Raw genomic sequence first — 21,979 nt, 5'->3', positions numbered from 1 at the left:
ATACATTTCTCAAAACTCACAGAATGTGCAATGCCAAGAGTGAACCCAAATATAAACTGTGGACTTTGGGTGACGATGATATGTCAGTTTAGGTTTATCAATCGTAACAAACGTGCTGCTCTGGTGGGGATGTTGGTAGTGAGGGAGGTTGTTCACGTGCAGAAGCACGAAGTACCCAGGAACTTTTCGTACTTCCCACGTCATTTTGCTCTGAGCCTACAGCTGCTCAGAAAAATTAAGTCAGTCCATTAAACAACAAAAACAAGAACAAAAATAATGTAAATTGCCACAGTCGGCATCAAAGACCCCACAGATAGCCAGTATGTGTTCAAAGGTCAATATGTGGACAAAGAAGAATAAACCCTCTTGAAAGTCAACTAAAACGCCATTCAAATGGAAGAAGCGTGAACATTGAGGAAATAAACTAGAGCAAGAAGAGCCGGTCAGAGCAGGGCCTTCCTTTGAAGGAAACCTCAGACCTCACCCACCAGTGAAGACCCATCATGATGAATGAAAGAGTCCAGGCCTGCGTGGCAGGAAAAATGGTGAAGGGCTCATGATGGAGAAACAGAGTTTCATTAGGCACATTAGGGAAATCCTGCAGCCATGTTCCTCATTTCTTTGTTGGAAAAGTTAAAAATTCCCAGCATGTTACCACAGTACTGACAATATTTTATGCGGGAGAAGAGACAGAAAACCAAGGTCTTTTTCTTGCTTCTGTGATTTGTGACTCAAAATTAAGTATTTGCTTTGATCCTGGTTTATTTGTTTGATTGATTGATTAAAACCATTCAACTGAGGATTATAGTGTTGGATGGTAATGTCATTGACATGGTATGTGTGATTTTTCTAAGCCTTTTGACCCCTTAGGATAAAAGGATGCTCTGACTACCTAATATTGCATTGGGGAAAAGACCCCTTGGCTGAAAGAAGGCAGTTCAAAATAAGTCTGTTAAATAGGTTGAACAGTTCATGATTAATATTACTATTTACATCTTATCTCCCATTTAGGAGGTCCTGGCTTATGGTGTGTACATAAGTAGGTCAAGTTTACTGATTATATATAAAGACCCTTAATGCAAAACAAGTTTATGCTGATGGTACCTAAAGTATGTAGATTTTTAAAAATCTATCCAGGGCTTCCCTGGTGGCGCAGTGGTTGAGAGTCCGCCTGCCGATGCAGGGGACACGGGTTCATGCCCTGGTCCGGGAAGATCCCATATGCCGTGGAGTGGCTGGGCCCGTGAGTCATGGCCGCTGAGCTTGCGCGTCCAGAGCCTGTGCTCCACAACGGGAGAGGCCACGACAGTGAGAGGCCCGCGTACTGCAAAAAAAAAAAAAAAAAAAAAAATCTATCCAATGAAGCATTTAAAGTTACTGTCTGATGAGTAGTTTAGTGTAACTTGGGGTCATGTCACACACTCAGATCCATCTCTGGATGAATTCCCTTTATCTCCCAGCAGAGTCAGTGCTGGCCAGGGTTATTGTTTTAATAATGCCCATGTCTGGTGTTAATGTTTACCAGCCAGTTAATCAGAACTAGAGAGAATACATGCCATGTTTGCATTGTGACAAGGAAGACATCATTTTACAATTAACTTTATTACAACTGGAATGTAATCATACAGCAGCACCTCTTTTCATTTTTTCATTGCAAAGCTTTAAAATAATTGATATAGAGATACAGGCAACTTTGGGTACCATTTATGCATACAAACAACACTGATTTTCATAAAGGTACAGAAATATACTCAGCTGTACATATCCATACAATTATTATGAGGTATCTTTGCCATCTTTACATTAAAAAGGGATTGTTTTGTGTAAATAACCTGTGAAATAAGATTTTGCACTTGTTTTCTTAACCGTGCAATAAAAAATCTGATTCGCGAATTAGGTACTGGGGATCCATGTTAAAAATCACTGTAAATGTATATATTTATTTGCATATATTGAGTGTGTTTTGAATTGCTAACTTAAGAGAAATATAATTGTAGTCTTTTACATATAGGCTATAGTAGTTCGGAAATGCAAAAGAAAAGAAAAATACTTGATTCCGTCTTAAGAAGAGTCTTGAAATTGTGCTTCAAGTGTGAGCAAAGGAAAGAATATTTTCAAAAGATCTTGCACTTGCCCAGTAATGACGTTTCATATCACTCTCTCCCCGTAGGCCACGCAGTGCAGATTATTTTATGCAAGAAGCTAAGCGAATGAAGCATAAAGCAGATGCAATGGTAAGACCTTTTCTCTCCAGATCCGTTCCTCCAAATGACGTTTGTACCACAGCTTCATCACTGGGGCAGCATAGCTAGGGTCATTATAAAATCTATTACAAGGATGGCTGGGTCTGTTAAAGGCAAAAATGTTTATTTAATCCATTGCTCATCGCCCAATAAATTATGACCTCAACCAATAATGTCTGACTGGGAGGAAGCCCTGGATAAACTCATATTTCAGTTTAGACCTAAAGTTTGAATAGGAACCAGAGGCAGCGGAGTCAGTGGGTGGTAATAGTTTTTTTCCTTAAAAAAAAATAACACCCAAGTTAGCATATTTCTCCCTTGTTAGCCTGGCCAACGCTTGGCTTGGTCCCAGGATCAAATCCCTTTTCAAAAAGACTTGTGTTCTTCATGTGTACCTGCCAAAATGAATTTTTCCTATGAATCTGGACAATCCAGAAACTATTTCACTGCACATAAGACCCTGAAGTTGTATGATTTGATGTTTTCAGAGAGTAACTTTTCTGACTTGGATAATTTATTTGAGAAAGCTTAAAGCCTTCAGGCAAGAGTTAGAAAACTTCTGTTTTTTTCTAAAAGAGATCATATGGTTGTTCTGTCAGAAGATCTCATCCAAAGGGAGTCTTTCCCATCTAGTAATTCTAGTTCTGCTCCCCTCCAGTGCTCATAAGTGAAATCAGGGCGCTGGAGGTGAAGAAGGCATTTCAAATGACCTTCAGAGTATTATTCCAGGGTTGAAGATTTCTAAACCACAACTGTACCCCACCCCCCCAAGGCTACTGATGTTGCCCACCAAGCATTTATTTAGATGAAGCTAACTGCCTAGGTCCACTGGTGTACAGAGAAAGAGCCACGGGGTGTCAGAAAATACAGAAGGGAAATAGGAGGTAGAGTTTTTGTCCTCACAGTCCCACAGTCTGATGGAGGGTTCTGGTCCCCCGAAGAAACCGATGCATGGTCACGTTGAATTTTAAAGCAGAATGAAATGTCCTGCCTGAATCATCCAAGGTTTACCAGGCTTCCTCAGTCGGTGTCATCTTGCCCAACCTGGCCTTTCCCAGCGATACTCTGCTCCAGCCATGTTGGCCCCCTGCCACCTCTAAGCACACCTGACTCGTGCCAGCGGGCAGGTCTTTGCACCTGCAGAGCCTCACACTCACACGCACACCCACACCTTCAGTGTCCTCCCCAAATTCAGCCAGATCATGCTGTTCCTTCCCAGTTTCCTCCCCAGCCTCCCTGTAGCCCCATCACTTGCTCCCTCCCTGCCCTCTCTTTGGCACTGGACTCCTTGCTTTGCGTTCGGTTGGTTAATCACAGGCTGCCTTGCACTTTGAGCTATCTTGTGAGTGCACATTTTTTCTCTCCAAATAGATGTTCCTGGAAGGAGCTTTTGTGTGTCAAGTACAGACCACACAGAATCAGGTGCTTTAGCAAATACTTATTGAAAGAAATGACTTCCTTAATCTGAAAGCACTGCCAAGAAATATTGCTCTGTAGCCTCTTAGGGTTATAAGCTGTTTAAAATTTTGACTTGCTAATGCGGGAGAATTCTGCTCTACATTTCCCTTTCCTGAGGTGTCATGAATAATGAGAGGTTTTTTTAAGAGGCAAGACTTAGATCAGTAGTTAAGAGTATCTGTGTAATTCTGTTTTGATTGATGAAGGAGTGTTTGAAAACTGCGGAGATGATGCAATTCAAATTTAGAATGTGTCATTATCCACCTAGAGGAAGAATGCATGGAACCATGCACGAACCTGATGTGTACGTTTAGACTTATGAGAACCTGAGAACGTAAAGCTGATTCTTGGTTATCCTCACTGATATGGGTAAAGATTAACATAAAGTTAGGTACCTCCTATAATCCCAAAAGGTCCTTTTTTCATTTTATTCATTTTCAACGTTGTGTCCTTCAAGCTGAAATCACGCCTTGGGCTTTACCTCCTCTCCCTTTCTCTCCTCACCCTCACGCTTAGGGTGACGTTCTAACTGCTAACGAAACAACTAAAAAATACATACTTAAAGGAAGACGTGGAGATGTAAATGTCAGAAATAGTGTAAAAGATAATAAGGAAGGCCTTAAACCATCAAAGTGAGCATATACCCCAAAAGTGTGAGAACTATTACATGGAGTCAGGCCTAGGAACGTAGATATGTATTTAGCACAGCAGTGAGGACCAAGGAGCGAAGTTGACAGACCATTAGGAGCTGGAAAGAGGGCAACAGAAATTAAAGCAACCGTGAAGTTCTGCACAATTCTGATTGACAGTTGTGATGTGGATGTGGTATAATTCTGTATAACCATTTACTCACTTACCCTAAACCAGTAGCAATTTGCGAAAATACCTAGAGAAGGTATTACCCTATTTCTCTCTTCTCTCAGCTCCATTCACAGGAGTTTGGAACTTCAAAGTCGGGTTTCTCAAAGTGTATAAATTATGTGACAATGATGTTTGAAAAACTATTCCTAAGGAAGACACTATATTAACTCTCTTGATCAGGTGGAAAAGTTTGGAAAGGCTCTGAACTATGCTGAAGCAGCCTTGTCATTCATTGAGTGTGGAAATGCAATGGAGCAGGGCCCAATGGAATCCAAATCTCCTTATACAATGTATTCAGAAACAGTTGAGCTCATCAGGTAAGCACTGTGTTTTCTTGCTTGGGGGCAAGGGTTGGGGGTGCAGGGAAGAATGTATATAAGTGCTGTGAACACAGAAAAGAATGTCAACCTGCACTGTCAGCTACCAAGAACCAATGTTCATCCCCCAAATAAGAGTGGACAATCTGGGGCTTCCCTGGTGGCGCAGTGGTTGAGAGTCCGCCTGCCAATGCAGGGCACACGGGTTCGAGTCCTGGTCTGGGAAGATCCCACATGCCACGGAGCAGCTGGCCCCGTGAGCCACAATTACTGAGCCTGCGCGTCTGGAGCCTGTGCTCTGCAACAAGAGGGGCCGCGATAGTGAGAGGCCCGTGCACCGCGATGAGGAGTGGCCCCCACTTGCCACATCTAGAGAAAGCCCTCGCACAGAAACGAAGACCCAACACAGCCATAAATAAATAAAAATAAATAAATAAATAATGATTTAAAAAAAAAAAAAAAAGAGTGGACAATCTTGCAAGACGTTTTTGCAGAGCCTGCCTCCTTCACTCTCTGTGTGAGTGCCAGGCCAGCAGTGCCTCTAACCCCACTGGCTGCAGAAAGGAAGCTGAATCTGAGGGAGATGTGAGATGTCTACTTCACCCAGCTGGGAAGTAGCAGAATTTGAATTCACTACATCTCCATGCTGCTTTTTTTAAAAAATCTGATCCAGATTCATATAATCTAAATCCTAACTTCATCAGTAAATGATTCAGGAGTATTTAATGAAAGGAAAGAAGATTCAAGGGGATTTTAGGAAAGGAAATCCATCCTACACGCACTATCGGAAGAGGTGCTGGCGTTGTTCTGGTCTAAGACTTGGACGTGAGCGCCATCCCCCGGCCTGGGTTAAGACCTGTAGTATAAGCAGAAGCAGGGTTTCTGACGGGGCTCAGCAAGGACTTGGGTGGGAGACTCTTTGTCTTCCATGATGGCAACATGGAAAGGCACATCCTTAATGTCTCTTTAATGAACCATTAAGGGAATTTCATCCATTAACACTACCGGGAACCTTCGTCATATGTTTTATGTCTTTAGCTGGTTCAACTGCTTGGGATAATGTCTAATACCCATTATGTGAAATAATCCTTCCCAAAACTAACTTTAAGAGACTTTTCTAATTCTGGAATTCTAGGCAACCTAAGAGTAAATGTGGTTTACCATGTCTCACCATTCCAGAGGGAAGATTTCTAATCATCCTTCTTGGTATGCGTTGGCCCAGGTTTGCTCCTTGGTATTTTACACTGTTCTCCTTCAGGAAATAGGACAGGATGACAGCCTTTGACTTTGTCATCCCAGGATCAAGAACACATCATCTTCAAAAAGTACTTCTCAAGAATGTTTTGAAAGTTAACACTGTCCAACCATTTTTCTTATTAAAATATTTCTATTACACCAATGTATTGGTGATTCCTTCATACTATTTTCTTACATGGTACAGCATTTTGGGCAGTGAAGAAAAGAAATTGCCATAGTAAAAAAAAAAAACTTAAAATTACTTTAAGAGATCCTAGATTCTCACATTTCTTCCTCAGAATAAGGCACAGACTCAGATGCCCACAGGCAGGCATGGAAGAATATGGGTGGAAGTGGACAGGCACAAAGCCATAATGTGTTCTAGAATGTGAGTGCCTCAAACAGAGGGATGTTTTTGGTTTTTGTTTGATCTGTTCGTTTATGTGGTCATAACCCCTGGAAAAGATCTTAGAACATAGTATGTACTCATGAATATTTGAGGAATTAACAAATAAGCAAGTCACAGGGCCTCTGGTGAACTGCATAGCCTACCTAAAGACATTCAAACTTTAAAAAACAAACAAATAAATCCAAACAATCATAAAAGCCTGATGTCAAATAAACTGGAGGTGCTGATGTGCACACCCGCTCTCCACCAGAGATGGGACCTTGCGTGGGTGGAAAACACAATCCATTTTCTAGATGATTGAATAGAATCCCTTAAGCTACTCCAAAAACTAAGATTAAAGAGTTTTTCTACTGAAGCCCGCGCACCTAGAGCCCGTGCTCTGCAACAACAGGAGCCACTGCAATGAGAAGCCCGTGCACAGCAACGAAGACCCAACGCAGCCATAAATAAATAAATTTATATAAAAAAAGATAAACTGATAAATGCTAAATAAATGGAAATACTATATTCAAAAAAAAAAGAGTTTTTCTTATCTGAGTTAGAAAACAGCATTAATATACCACTTGAATCTGCGTGTTGCCCACCAGGTTTGAGACTCCCCTCCCCCACTGAGAGACTCTCGGGAGCTGGGAGCACTCCCAAGGAGGATCATGCCACAGGTACCCAGCTTAGGATGTGCTCTTTGTCCCAGTAGGCAAGAGAATTCCTTTCTCCACCAAAGGACACCAAGTGACTGGGGGACACTGGCCAGTGGAACCCTGCCACCACAGATCAAAATTGCACCACCAAGCCTCTGAAAATTAAATTGTAAATGGAACCATAGCCCACAGAAGTAGGTTATGACTTGCCTGCTAAACCTAAACAAGGTGACTTCCTTTTACAAGAAAAGATTTAAATAGGACCCAGGTGTCTCCTAACATAATAGCCAAGATGTCCAAGATACAATAGAAACTCACTCATCATACCAAGGAACAAGAAAACCACAACTGAGATGAGAAAAGACAATCAGTTGACACCAATAACCAGGATGAATCAGATGTTGGAATTATCTGACAAGGATTTTAAAGCAGCCATCATAAAAATGCTTCAACAAAGAATTACAAATTCTCTTGAAACAAAAAATGAAAGTCTCAGCAAAGAAATAGAAGTTGTTTTGAAAAAGAACCAAATGGAAATTAAAGAACTGAGAAATATAACAAATAAAAATCTCACTGGAGGGGCTCAGTAGTAGAGTAGAGGTGACAGAGGATAGAATCAATGAACCCGATAACAGAAAATAGAATTTACCCCCCAGTCGGAGCAACAGAGAGAAAACAGACTAAAAAAAAAAAAAAGTGGATAGAGCTTCAAGCACAATGACAGTAGAACCTCCATGTCATTATTGGAGTCCCAGAAGGAGAGGGAGAGAATGGAACTGAAAGATATTTTGAAGAAGTAATGGCTGAAACTTGCCAAATTTGGCAAAAGACATAAACCTACAGATTCAAGAAGTGGAGAAAAACCCAATCAGCATAAACAGCCAAAGCAATGCATGCCAAGACACATCAAAACGACATTTCTGAAAACTAAAAACAAAGGAAAAAAAAATCCTGAAAGCAACGAGAGAGGAATGACACATTACCCATAGGGGGACACCAATTCAAATAACAGCTGACTTCTTATCTGAAACCATGGAAGCCGGAAGGGAGTGGCACAACATTTTTTAAATGCTGAAAGAAAAAAACTGTCAAACTGTGAACTCTAGATTCAGCAAGACTTCATTCTTCAGGAATAAAGAGGAAATAAAAACATTCTCAGACTAAGGAAAACGAAAAGACTTTGTTTCTAACAGACCTATCTTTAAAGGTTGGCTAAAGGAAGTTTCTCAAATGGAAAGGAAGTGACAAAAGAAGGAATCTTGGACCAACAGGAGGGAAGGAAAAACAACGTAAGAGCAGAACTATGGGTACATGCAATAAACTATCCTCTTCATGAGTTTTATAAATCATAGTTGATGATTGAAACAAAAATTATACCACCATGTGATGCTCAAGACAATGTTATTTAAAAGCAGTGAGGGCTTCCCAGGTGGCGCAGTGGTTGAGAGTCCGCCTGCCGATGCAGGGGACACGGGTTCGTGCCCCGGTCCGGGAAGATCCCACATGCCGCTGAGCGGCTGGGCCCGTGAGCCATGGCCACTGAGCCTGCGCGTTCAGAGCCTGTGCTCTGCAAGGGGAGAGGCCACAGCAGTGAGAGGCCCACGTACCACAAAACAAAACAAAGAAAATAAAAATAAAATAAAATAAAAGCAGTGACATGGGGGCTTCCCTGGTGGCGCAGTGTTTGGGAGTCTGCCTGCCGATGCAGGGGACACGGGTTCGTGCCCCAGTCCAGGAGGATCCCACGTGCCGTGGAGCAGCTGGGCCTGTGAGCCGTGGTCACTGGGCCTGCGCGTCCGGAGCCTGTGCTCCGCAGCAGGAGGGGCCACAGTGGTGAGAGGCCCGTGTACCACAAAAAAAAAAAAAAGCAGTGACATGGAAGTAAGGTTTCAACTCTTCAAGCAAAGTAGAAAATATTGATACCAATAAATTGTGATGAGTCACATATGTATCTTGTAATACCCGGAGAAACCACTATGAAAACTAAGCAAAGAGATACACTCAAAAACACTACAGTGGACTTCCCTGGTGGCATGGTAATTAAGAATCCACCTGCCAATGCAGGGGACACAGCTTCAAGCCCTGGTCTGGGAAGATCCCACATGCAGCAGAGCAACTAAGCCCATGCACCACAACTACTGAGCCTGCGCTCTAGAGCCTGCGAGCCACAACTACTGAAGCCCGCATGCCTAGAGCCCGTGCTCCGCAACAAGAGAAGCCACCGCGATGAGAAGCCCACACACTGCAACAAAGACCCAACACAGCCAAAAATAAATAAATTTTAAAAAAAACCACTACAAGTCTGCATGCTATGGAGATAGTGTAATAACAGTATCATTTCTTGAGCAATTTGCAATAAGCCAGCCTACTATGCCAAGAACTTTACAAGCACTCTCTCACTTAATCCTTACAGCGATGATATGGGATGCAAAGTACTCATCTTACTTTATAAATAAGGAAATGGAGGCTTAAAGCTGTTCATTTGTCTAAGTTCTCACAACTATAAGGACTTGAACCCAGGACTCCCTGACCATTCCATATACTGCCTCAGCTCTCTCCAAGTGTCTGCAAGTAGCTTGGTATATTATTGGAGAAAGGAACGGCCATAGACCTCTGGTTCAGAGAAATAAGTGAGATTGAATAAAGTTCATAAAATCTACTAGTTATGCATCCAGGACAGTTATACTACTGTCAAAGTAAGAGTTCCATAACAATAAAAAAGGCATAAATCCAAGCATTCATCTGAGTACAAGGAATAAAAATTTTTCTGGAGATTGGCCTGGAAGGATTGACCTTTGCTCCCATCTTGTCAGCCACTCAGCCATAAATCAGAATTTGTAAAAATGGATGTGTCACCATATACGTGGATAACGCTTGAACTGATACCACTCTTGACCATCTGTAGTGTTTGGACTTGTACTGTTTAAAGAGCAGAAAGCTGCTAGATGTTCCTAAAAGCCATTTTGTTCTAGTCATCACAGTTATGTCATGCTTAGAGAAAATTAGGCAGCCTCAGCTGGCTTCTAAGAAAGAACTGTCAGCAAGCACTATGAAAAACTAAGTATTGGGCAGAGAGAACTTCCATCCTAGAAGATGTTCTGTTGTTAATAAGAAAGCTTTAATTTTTTGTTTTTCTTTCCTTTTTTTTTTAAGATATGCTATGAGACTAAAAACCCACTCAGGCCCCAATGCCACACCAGAGGATAAACAGCTGGCTGCATTATGGTAAGTGCATCACATCAGATTAAAATAGCCTCCCCAGCCTCGTACATCTTCACTAGCAAACCAGGTGCTGAAATGCATGATGGTTTCCTAGCGCTTCTGACACACCATACCAAAGGCAGTTCTCATGGTGGCCAGGGAGAGCCTGCGCCCTGCTGTCCTGTGCATGAGGTGAATTCACAGTGATTGAAAACCAACAGGTCCATGACCCAAGGACCCATTTTTCTGTGTGTGTGTGTGTGTATGTGTGTGTGTCTTAAAATCAGGTAAGTCTGTGTTTTCAATCATTTGAATGTGAATTGTGCCAAATGTAATTTCTTGTGTTTAACATTTTAGAGGCAATCAAAATAATTCATCTGTCTCTTTACATGTGGGATTAGTAGAACTGAATCAAGATGATGGATTCAAGTTCTCAACCCATTAAACTGAGGAGCAGTTCATTCCACTTTGATAATAAAAGCAATACTTAAATGTTAATCAACACATAATAAGTTTTTTTCTATAATGGTGACAATGATAATGATTATAATAATAATTTTCCCCATGACATCTCCTTAGTACTCCCTCAAATCACAGGACACACCTCTCTGTTGGTTCCTCCTGTGATGGGGAGCCAAAATGTCTTTCTCTCTGATGGTTCATACTCCACTTTAGAACCTGGTCTGCAAGTTGGAGAACCGAATCTCAAAATAATATAACAGCAACATACACAAAAGAGAAAACATTAGTTTTGCATCATCACGTCCTCTGGAATTTGGTGTGCTAAGAAGAGACTCTTGGTCAAGGGTGTATTGTACAACACAGGGAATACAGCCAATATTTTGTAATAGCTGTAAATGGAAAGTAACCTTTAAAACTTGTATTAAAATAAAAAATAAATTGAAAAATTTTAATTGAAAAAACATTTTTAAGAAACTATTAAGTCGTATTTGGTATGTTGGTATTCTAGTATGTCAACACCAGATCTGAGTTAGCAAATAATTAGGAGTGGAAAGAACCAAGGAAAAGTGGATCTGGAGAACAGGGGGAGGGAGAAGGGTGAGCTGGGACGAAGTGAGAGAGTAACACTGACATATATACACTACCAGATGCAAAATAGATAGCTAGTGGGAAGCAGCCGCATAGCACAGGGAGATCAGCTCAGTGCTTTGTAACCACCTAGAGGGGTGGGATAGGGAGGGTGGGAGGGAGACGCAAGAGGGAGGGGATATGGGGATATATGTATATGTATAGCTGATTCACTTTGTTATAAAGCAGAAACTAACACAATATTGTAAAGCAATTATACTCCAATAAAGATGTTAAAAAAAAAAGTGGGTATGGCTCAGGAAATGCTTTCTGTGCTCTTTTCAAACTTTAAGTGCCTTATTAGGATTAATAAATTAACAATGGTTAGTTAATATTGTATAAAATAGAATACTAGTGGGCTTCCCTGGTGGCGCAGTGGTTGAGAGTCCGCCTGCCGATGCAGGGGACACGGGTTCGTGCCCCGGTCCGGGAGGATCCCACATGCCGCGGAGCGGCTGGGCCCGTGAGCCATGGCCGCTGGGCCTGTGCGTCCGGAGCCTGTGCTCCGCAACGGGAGAGGCCACAACAGTGAGAGGCCCACATACCGCAAAAAAAAAAAAAAAAAAAAATAGAATACTAGTATGTAAATAACAAATATATAAACTGTAACATAAAATAGTGACTACTCCCAGTATGGTTTTTATAAAGTACATTCGTATCCGTTACCTTATGTGACCTAATTATAGTCCAGTACAGTGGTAGGGAAGGGAATAAAAACAGGTGAAAAGGCTGGCTATTCTTTTAGCAAAGCCGCTGCTGGAAGTCCAGGGTGTCAAGGCAAATCAGAATAAGGTAGTTGTGCCCTGAAATTCACCCGGTAAGCAGTGAGAGCTATGTGCTAGAGCTTCCTCCCTCCTCTCATGGAGAGAGACTGTCTCCTAGTGGTGGAAGAAGAAATGACAAGCCCCTCAGTCCCAACAAAGAAGCAGTAAAGCTGCTTTCTGTCTTCATATTTATATTCTTTAGTTATATCTATTCTTCATTTATTCATATCTCTTTATATGAAGTGATATACTTGTGGAGTAACTCCTTGGAATTTTGAGTTACATTGAACAAATAGGAAGGTCAGATGCCCACCATGCTATAGACATGGAGTGCACCTGGAACAGCAAGATTGTTTTTAAGTCTTGTTAGCACAGGGCCCACTCATACTTTCGGGGCCTATTTCTCTTTTTCTGCTGCAGTTACCGATGCCTGGCTCTCCTGTACTGGCGGATGTTTCGACTCAAAAGGGATCACGCTGTAAAGTATTCAAAAGCACTTATCGACTATTTCAAGGTACTGTCTGGCTAACAGGCGACATGTTGTACCCAGTTGTCTCCCTGTCAAGGACATTTTCAAGGTAGAATCCATTGCTTTGGGGGTAATACAGGAGCTGATATCCACACGAACCCCATTTACGACATACTCGTGGAGTTCACGGCTCAGAGGATGGCCTTGAGAGCCCATCTAATTTATCCCTCAGCCTGTGTCCAAGTATTGTTATAGCCTCTAGAGAACGAAGATCCCGTTACCTATCCCAGTGTCCTAGCAAATCCATCTTTATAGCTAACATAAATTGTTCATGTTCACTTAGAGCTTCTTCCTCTGAGAAGTAATTCCTTAGAACTTCCTCTTAGCTATCTCCAGTAGCTAATTTAATTTTTCATAAAGGTGTTATTTTAAATGGTAAGAAATGGCTTGTTAGAACCCAGAGGCACTAGAACAGTAGCAATGTGCACGTATAAGGATAGAATTGCAAACCGTGCTAACTTTTACCTATCTCAGGGGATGAAGTCATTTTCATGGGGAGAATGAAAAAAGCGGGGGGAGGAAAGACCAGAAAACCTCTGATGTACTGTTGTGAATAATTCATCTGAGATTTCTGGGCCTCTTCACTGCCCATTTGACTGTAGAAAGAAGAAATTACGCCATTTCTACCTCCACCGGCTGTTTGTCAGATATACAACCATCATTTTCGATCTTTAATCCCCAACCTCCACTTCTTGGAGATGATCTCTGATGAGCCGGCTGTGTTGGGCATTCCGTGGGCGATGTCCACCCAGCATACTGTCTCCTTTCTGGTCATGCATGCAGTGACCAGGAGCTAAGCCATTGTCTTGGTCCATTGACGGTCGTCAGTCAAAGTGACAAGTACTGACACTAAGCCTTTCCCTTTACTTTGGGCGCCTAAGGTCAAGATAAGTAGTTTTCAAAAATTTAGAATCTAAGAGCGAATACTAAAGAGAGTTATTACAGTCAAGCAAAACGCTTGAATAAAGAAGGAATCTGAACTCTGTAAGCCACAGAGGTTACAGCAGAACTTTTAAGGGATCCAAGATGTTCTTAATGTCTGTAGGCAGTCCATGAAACTGTACAGAATGAATAGAGAATACAACTTAAATATCAGAGCTTCCCCCCCAGAAGGTATTGGTAGATACCCTAAATCAAAGGCTATTTAAATACTACTTAAAGTTCAGAGATTATGAAACCTTTAGGAAACAATGATAATTGGTCCATAAAAAATGAGTTTTATCAGTACAGCTGGCTCTGAATAAAAGGCCTTTGTCCTCACCTGTGTTTTTCTTATAGTCACAGGACTTTAGTGGTAGGCGAAGAGGCCTGAAGGCTGTTTTGCCGAATTCCCACATGTAAGGCCATTTCTTACCGTTTTGATAACACCTCCACTAAAAACTAAAAATCAGTCACCACTTCATAAAGTTCTCTTTAACCAAAAGAAACACTTTGTCTCTGGGGAACCAGGCTGAGACTATTTTCTTGTCTCTGGAGGGGAAAATTCAATATTATAAAGTCCATTTTCTCCTTAACAGTCTCATAGACTTATGTCCCAGAAAGCATTATTGGGCTCTCAGGGAGGACATCTATCTGTACATTTAGAAGCTTTCCTTGCCAAAGGCAAAAATGTCTTTTAAATGCCTGATGCAAGCAACTGGCTCATGCAACATATCCTATATCAGAATTTTAAATAAATCAGAATTTTTGAATTCACTATTGTTCAGGAAATACATTTTAATCTGTTCTTTTAGAAACAATTAAGAGCAACTTCCTTTAAGAGAAATACTTTTAAGCTTCATAAGTTAAAATGGTAACAGTTGATGTCTCATGTATTTTCAGGCATTAAATATATGTCAACAGTTTCTGCAAATATGCCCTACGTTTAAAAATAAGACATTCTCATTGTGTCAGTGGGAGGGGGCAGCTGCCTCCCACTATCTTCCAGAGAGGAAGCCAATAGCCTAGTAATTAAAAACTCCCCAGATCCAATTTCTGTGAATCTGCATTTTAGCTACAATGTCAGCCATTACTTCTCTCCATGGTCACCTGAGAACATGTTATTGTGGGCTGTTTAAACTCAAGCAGATGGTACTCACTGTCAATGTTTTTATTTTCCTGCAGAATTCATCTAAAGCCGCCCAAGCCCCATCTCCATGGGGGGCCAGTGGAAAGTAAGTTCATTTTTTCCAAAGGGAAGGTGATACATGAGATGTTGCATGACGCTGGGTAAGGTGCTCCTCTGCTTACAGTGCCCTGAGGGGCTGCCCTACCAACCTCTCCACTTGTTTTCCTATGCTCTCCCCTTCCAGGAGCACTGGCACCCCATCCCCCATGTCTCCCAACCCCTCCCCCACCAGCTCCGTGGGATCTCAGGGGAGCCTCTCCAATGGGAACGCCCTGTCCCCATCAACCATCGTCAGCATCCCACAGCGCATCCACCAGATGGCAGCCAACCATGTCAGCATCACCAACAGCATTCTCCACAGCTATGACTACTGGGAGATGGCGGACAACCTGGCCAAGGAGAACAGAGGTGTGTGTGCCTCTGGGGAGCGTGTGCGTAGTTCAGCCACAGCTCGGGGACACCCTGATCCTTGGGCATCAGTGGGTGAAGAAGAAATAGCAGAAGCTGTCACCTACTGTGTGAACTTTGCCGGACTTCTCCCCCTCACTCAGGGCCTCCTGTGCCTTTACCTACCTTTATCTTTACTGTGGGAAAGATCAGAGATAGTGATGGAGATAGAGATGATACAGGTACCAATGTTACAGATACAAATTATATAGATAAACACACACACGTTTTTTTTCCTTCGGACAGTGAGCTCCTTCAAGGTAGGGATTACATTTTATTCAACTCTGTATTCCCAAGACCTGCCTAGTGCCTAGAACACAGTTGGGGATCTGAAGTACTGGATGAATTAATTAACTGATGAGTATGAACGTTGCTAGCTATTGAAGTCATAGCTGCTTACAACTGAAAAAAAACGTGTGTGATGGGTAAGCTGTATTTCTTTTTAAATATTTGTTTTTACTGATTACAAAAGGAATGCGTGTTTCCTGTGGCTAAATTTGTAAAGTACAAAAAAACTATAGAGAAAAGAAATTTTTTGATCATCTGTAATCTTGTCACTAAGAAATAACTACTATTAACATTCTATTGAAAAAAAAACCTTTTGAAATTTCTTCTCATTTTCTCCAAATATGCATGATTGTTACCAAAATAAGATCATAGTATATATACAGTTTTACATCCTGTCTTTTCTTCATTTTACATTATATCAGGCATTTTCTCATGTCACTAACTCATTCAGAAACACCTTTTATGATGACTCTCTAATACTTTCAAAATAGAGGTATGCAATCACAAGTATCATGATTTCTCAAACCATTCCCCTGTTGTTGGACATTTGTGTTACTTCCAATTTTTTCCCACGGTTACAAATAACGTTACGATAAATATCCTCATGTCAGTCATTGTTCATATTTCTGATTACTGTCAGAGGCGGGAGTTGTAGAAGTAGAATGTGGAGGTCAACAGGTATAGAGTCTTTTAAGGTATCTATTGGTGTATTATTAACTTTCTCCCATAAGATTATACCAATTTACTGCTCTTTCTCCAGTGCTTGGGTGAGAGTGTAAATCTGAGCTCACCATCAAGCCATTAAAGGCAAATTTTGTTCCCATGGTAACATGTGCCTCTGAGGCGAAGATCGGGATGTCCATGATGAGATGGGGAACCAAAGGCACAGATAGGCCTGAGTACGTGAAATTGATAATGAAACCAGACAGGTTATGACAGTAGTGTGGCAGTGATGCACCCTGAAACTCCAGTGGGGTGCCAAGGAGGTCAGTGCCCGGGGCTGAGGCCAGCAGGCTCGCCAAAGGAGCTGGCACGGAACAGGGTCTTGAAAAGCAGACAGTAGTTGAGTGGCTGAGATGGAGTGGGGTGCATGTCACAAGTGGGTGAAACAGAAGGGACAAATGTACAAATGTCCGCGGCCAGTTTGGGAGAGCCTGAGCAGGCCAGGCTCCAGATGGCACTGCCAGCTGCTGCCAGACGTCCCTCAGCAGAGCTGCACATCCGTTGCAAAGTCCGCATGGCTTCCCCAGACCTGCCCCTCCTCCCCTGTTCTTCTCCTGACCTCCTGCCACACCGTCCCCCCGGCCACCTGGACCCTGGCTCTTCTCGGAGCCTCCCCAGCAGGACCTCATTCAGCACATACAAGAGCGCCTTTGAAAGAATACTCCCAGCTTCTTACTTTCAAGGAGTGCCATTCAGTGGTCCAGTTAGGGCAGCCTGGCAGCCACATGAATTGATTCGTCTCTGTGAGCCACCAAACCGTGATCTCTGCGATGGCAGAGCCTACACATGCTTCATCTCGGTGTACTCCCTGCCCCTGCCCTCCTGCACCTAGCGTGGTGCCTTGGCAGTAATACATGTTTAAGGAAAGGACAAACCCAGAGAATGTCCAAGGACTAGAAGGTGACCTCAGTAGAGGTGTTTCAGAACCCATCTGTGAACAAGGACCTATAGTATAGCACAGGGAACTAACTGTACTCAATATTTTGTAATAACCTACAAGGGGAAAGAATCTGAAAAAGAATAGATATATAACTGAATATATATAACTGAATCCTGAAACTAACACGACAGTGTACATCAACTATCCTTCAGTAAAATAAAAATAAAAGACAATTTAAACAAGCTGGCTGCTCCAAAAAAAAAAAAAAAAAAGAGAGACAGGGACTTCCCTGGCGGTCCAGCAGTTAAGACTCCGTGCTTCCACTGTAGGGGGCATGGGTTTAATCCCTGGTCAGGGAACTAAGATCCCGCATGCCGCACGGTGCAGCCAAATAAATAAATATAAAATTTAAAAAAAAAAAGAAAGAAAATCCTGTCTCTGATTTGTCTCCAGGAGCCTGGAGCCCACTCCATCGGACTCCCACCCTCCCCCGACAGGGGCTCAGCACATAGCACAGCTGAGGACAGTGTAAGGGATAACAGAGCTGCAGGCCAGGTTCAGGGTGGGACGCATTACTGCACAAGGAGAATGCAGCCTGAGGAAGTACATTTTCTTTGCTCTTTGGCTAAATAAATGCCATTCGTTTGGGTTTGGTTTGGTTTTGCCATGCCATGTTTCCTTTGTTTATTCAGAATTATTTCAGTAAAATACATACATATTTTTCCTCTCTGTCTATCTACATGTATATATTTTAAACATGAAGAGTTAAATCTATTAAAATCAGTGTACTTACAGAACAGTGAAAAAATGACATGTAGAACACACAGCATCCATTAAATTCAATATTGTAAATGTCACTCGTTTGAATTAGAAGTCGCCAGTTGAGGGATTATTGGGATATAGGTGAGCTCTCGGGGGCTTTATTTTGTTAGGTTGAGCTCATGTCAAGTGATGGGACAGAGGAGGCTTGATTTATAAAGAGGACCAAGTGTGTGTCCCTCTAACGACCCTCTCTTTTTCCTAGAATTCTTCAATGACCTGGACCTGCTCATGGGGCCAGTCACCCTGCACAGCAGCATGGAGCACCTGGTCCAGTACTCCCAGCAGGGCCTGCACTGGCTGCGGAACAGCACCCACCTGACATAGGGACCCCGCCTTCGGGCTGGAGGGCACTCTTGTCTTCACGGACAGCTCAGCATTTCTGGACACTGTGCTCCTCAAGTTCCCAGCCACAGCATTTCTCAAACGGCGGTGAATATTTTCTCAGCATCGAACAATGGTCTTTTCTCCCAGGGCATGTGTGTTTGTATGTGTGGGTGTAGAAAAGCTGCCTGTGTAAGTGTGTAAGAGACACAGCTCTTTAGAACACGTTTTCTTTGTCTAGTTTCCATAATCCCAGGCTAGACAAAGGGATCAGACGTTTCTGATTAGAGAAAACACACTTACACACACACACACACACACACATACACACACACACTTTCTAGTTCAAAGCTAAACCGTGACTTCTTAGAACATTCAACGAAAATCTCATGGGTTAGTGAACCAGGTGCAATACAGCACACCAAAAGCTTGACTGCCAGCTAAGATGATCTTAGTTCTTATACTTTTGATTACTTTCAGTATTAATATACTCTCCCCCAATTATTATTTTTTTGATTGTGTGTATTAATGGGTAATTGAATAATGAAAATAAGTCAGTTATTTTTGTGCTGGACGTTTACTAGATTGCATGTTACCAAATACCCTGCCTTTTGTCTAGTACCTGCCCCCTCCAGCCAACTTTACTGTCAACTAAACGTGTTAGAAAACAAGTGAATTGACTCCCACGGGCCTTCCCTGCCCTGCCCCGCAAAATAGTATGACCGTGACACTGAGATTTGGTAAAACCTCAGTGTCTTTGAAAATTCACCAACATGAAAGCAGCAACAACTGCTTTTGGGGGCTCAGTGAGTAATTGAAATCTTCTGCACATGCCAGGAGCCCGCCTGGCACATGTGTTTCTTCTTCCTGCCACTGTGACCCAGGGGCTGTGGAGCCACATGGTGTCTGTCGGCCGATATTTTTCAAGTGTTTTCTTTCCATGATAGCTTTCTTACCAGTTTCCTTGGCCAGATGAGGACATTACCTAGGATGTCCGTTCACTCGGATCTGTATCTGTTGCTTCTCAGGCCAAAAACTATTTGCTATCGTGATTCTACCTAATCCTCTCACTCTTGGAGAAAGTGCCACTGCAGGCCTTGAATGCATTTTGATCTGGGCGATGTGTTTCAGGCTTTGATCAGCAAGCTGCTTACTCTACAGATATAAGTTATTCCTGCAAGGATCGCATTTCTGTCTGGGGTAGCAACGACCAGTCTGGTATGTTTCCGTCTTGTCCTTGATTCTTTTCTTTTCTTTTTTTTTTAATTAAGTTTACATTTTAGTTTTTTTGACATCTTTGTTTACAGTTTTTGTCTGAAATTTATTTCTTTTATTGTCTCTCGTCATACCCTAGATTTGGTCTTCTTATTAAATATATTTGGATATAAAAATATTGGTTAAAAAAAAAAGAAAAACTCCTGGAAAAGAGGATATACTTCCTATACTTTAAAAACAAAAACAATGACCTTGAGGCCTCTCACTTGACAAAATTGCCCCAAGACGGCCTGAGAAAGGTGATGTGATGTGTGGAACAATCCATTTTTCAAGGTGATGGTAACACAAAGCGTTTATAACAGATACTGATGGTCTTATTGGTTTGGTTGCAATGTTAATATCTTTGTCACCCTGATCTGTAGGTGGGAAATAAGATTGCTGTCATTCCCTAGCTCTAAGCGCTGATTTAAAACCTTACAAATGATTGAACAGCTTTGGTGATTTGAAATTCATTTAGATGAACAAGTGAAGGCTTTGTGCAATTTGCATTTGGCGTTGGCCTTCAAGCATCTGGAAATATTAACAGTACTTCTTTTTTACATTTATTCAACTGAGGTGCTTCTGACATTCCTTTCACTAATTGTTGCTAGAGTTCCCAATCCCACTGGAGTCTAACTTAAGAAATTTTGAATTTTTTTTTTTTTTTCTGGAAGACTGAGGCTTAGTTGTACTCACTCCTGCTGAATTCTGATGAAATGTTCAGACTCTCACATAAAGGGATGGCCCCCAGGGTCCATGGTGCACCCCTGGGGTGTTTTTCTGGTCTTCCCCACCTTTCAGTCTCAGGCCTCGTGGTGGTGTTCACGTGATGTGCTCACCTGTGAAACCCACTTAAACACACAGGTGACCTCTGGCTAGTTGTGCAAGCAGCACCACATCAGCGCTCGGTGAGCTGCGTTTCCAACAAAACGTGAAACTGGTCATTTGGGGGCCGTCACAGCACGCCGTTCTCAGTGTCTTTTGTTTCATTGGTAGAGCATGTTGGGGGCAGTGGTGGCAGTGGTTTTTCCTTGCTTTGGCATTGATGCTTTTGATAAGGAAGCATCTTCTGATTGTTGCTGGTTTCTTTTAGTTAGCTTTGTTCAAAGTAGAAATATCTTTCTTGTGTTTTCTGGTTATGAAAGTAATACATGCTCATGGTAGAAATTTGAACAATACAGAGAAGTATAAAGTAGGAAGTATTCAGTCCCATTCCCCAGAGACAACACTGGTCATCCTTTTCCTGTATAGGAGAGTCTCCCATTTGAACGTAGAATGTCTATCACCTTTTTTTTCTATTTGAAGACATTATTTCATCAGAAGTTCAGTACAAGTTCAACTGGCCTTATCCCTCCATGACCTGAACGGACCTGGATCACAGTTGTTAGAGTTATCTTTAAAAGAGAGGAACCCAAATATATTCCTGATCAAAATGTGGGATTTGTTACCATTCGACACAGATCAGACTAATGTGCAGAATTGTGCTTGGAAAGAGAGGTTCGGTTAAAACACGTTTCTGGAGACTTTCAAATCACAAAGGGAAACTCGGACCCACTGTCTAAAGAGGAATGTACTGGAAAAAAAAAATCTGAAGAGTTGACAAATTGTGTACTAGATTGAACACATGGAATCAATGCAATGAGCCTTCTGCACTAAAATGTACCCTCGTATCTACAACAATGATGTGTGTATTATATAACAGTGATGTGTACATTTCTGACATCCCATACATAATACACAGTTTGTATAAATGCATACGTTTAAAAATATATATGTACAATACAGCTAACATAAAACTGTAGTGCGCCTGAAGGATATGACTGGTGCCTAATATTGAGTATAAGTCACTACGTGTTCAAATCACCTCAGAAGTGCAGTAATTGTTATCAAATTAATCAGTGCAGCCAACCTTATTTATGAACCACATCTTTGAAACTGTGCAGTAGTATATACATATATATTTTTAAATAACATTTTTCACAGTTTTCCAGAGTTACTGTTGAAATCTGTATCACCAAAAAAATCAAAAAACAAAAAAAGCAAGATTTTTTAAAATAATGTAGACATTCTTCAGACCCAGTAATCTGTGTGTGATTTCCTGTCTGTAGATACCCAAGACACTCTAGCAGTCACCAGCCTTAATGCATGTACAGGATATTATTGTGACTTAATTTATCTGCAGTTTTTAATCCATGTGAAATTGGAATTTATAAACTGACTTGGATTAACTATGTCTGCCTTTCTAAGGTTGCAAATGTTACATTAAATGATTTATGTTATAAATGAGAGGCATCGAGTTGTACGTAAAAAAAGAAAAAAAATGTCCACCAATTTCTGTGAATATTTTTACAAGGAAACTTCAGAATCAAAAATATATTCAAATAAGCATTCT

At 41.7% G+C, this 21,979-nt stretch overlaps 1 protein-coding gene across 1 annotated transcript in view; it reads left to right on the top strand.

Annotated features, from left to right (window-relative positions):
* The window catches only part of AFF3 (ALF transcription elongation factor 3), a 555,628-nt gene extending 537,150 nt beyond the window's left edge, over positions 1-18,478 (top strand). Inside the window, exons 18-24 of the mRNA XM_081253559.1 lie at positions 2,171-2,234; positions 4,743-4,879; positions 10,316-10,387; positions 12,637-12,730; positions 14,849-14,898; positions 15,037-15,260; positions 18,215-18,478. Of these exons, the coding sequence (XP_081109685.1) occupies positions 2,171-2,234; positions 4,743-4,879; positions 10,316-10,387; positions 12,637-12,730; positions 14,849-14,898; positions 15,037-15,260; positions 18,215-18,336 (763 nt within the window). The 3' untranslated portion in view covers positions 18,337-18,478. The remainder of the gene's footprint in view (positions 1-2,170; positions 2,235-4,742; positions 4,880-10,315; positions 10,388-12,636; positions 12,731-14,848; positions 14,899-15,036; positions 15,261-18,214) is intronic.
* Positions 18,479-21,979: the final 3,501 nt, after the last annotated feature.

Source organism: Mesoplodon bidens, assembly GCF_964165515.1.
Source record: "Mesoplodon bidens genome assembly, chromosome: 14".
Classification (NCBI taxonomy): Eukaryota; Metazoa; Chordata; class Mammalia; order Artiodactyla; family Ziphiidae; genus Mesoplodon; species Mesoplodon bidens.
The sequence above is the reverse complement of the archived record's forward strand: the minus strand, read 5'-3'. Positions and strand labels throughout refer to the sequence as shown.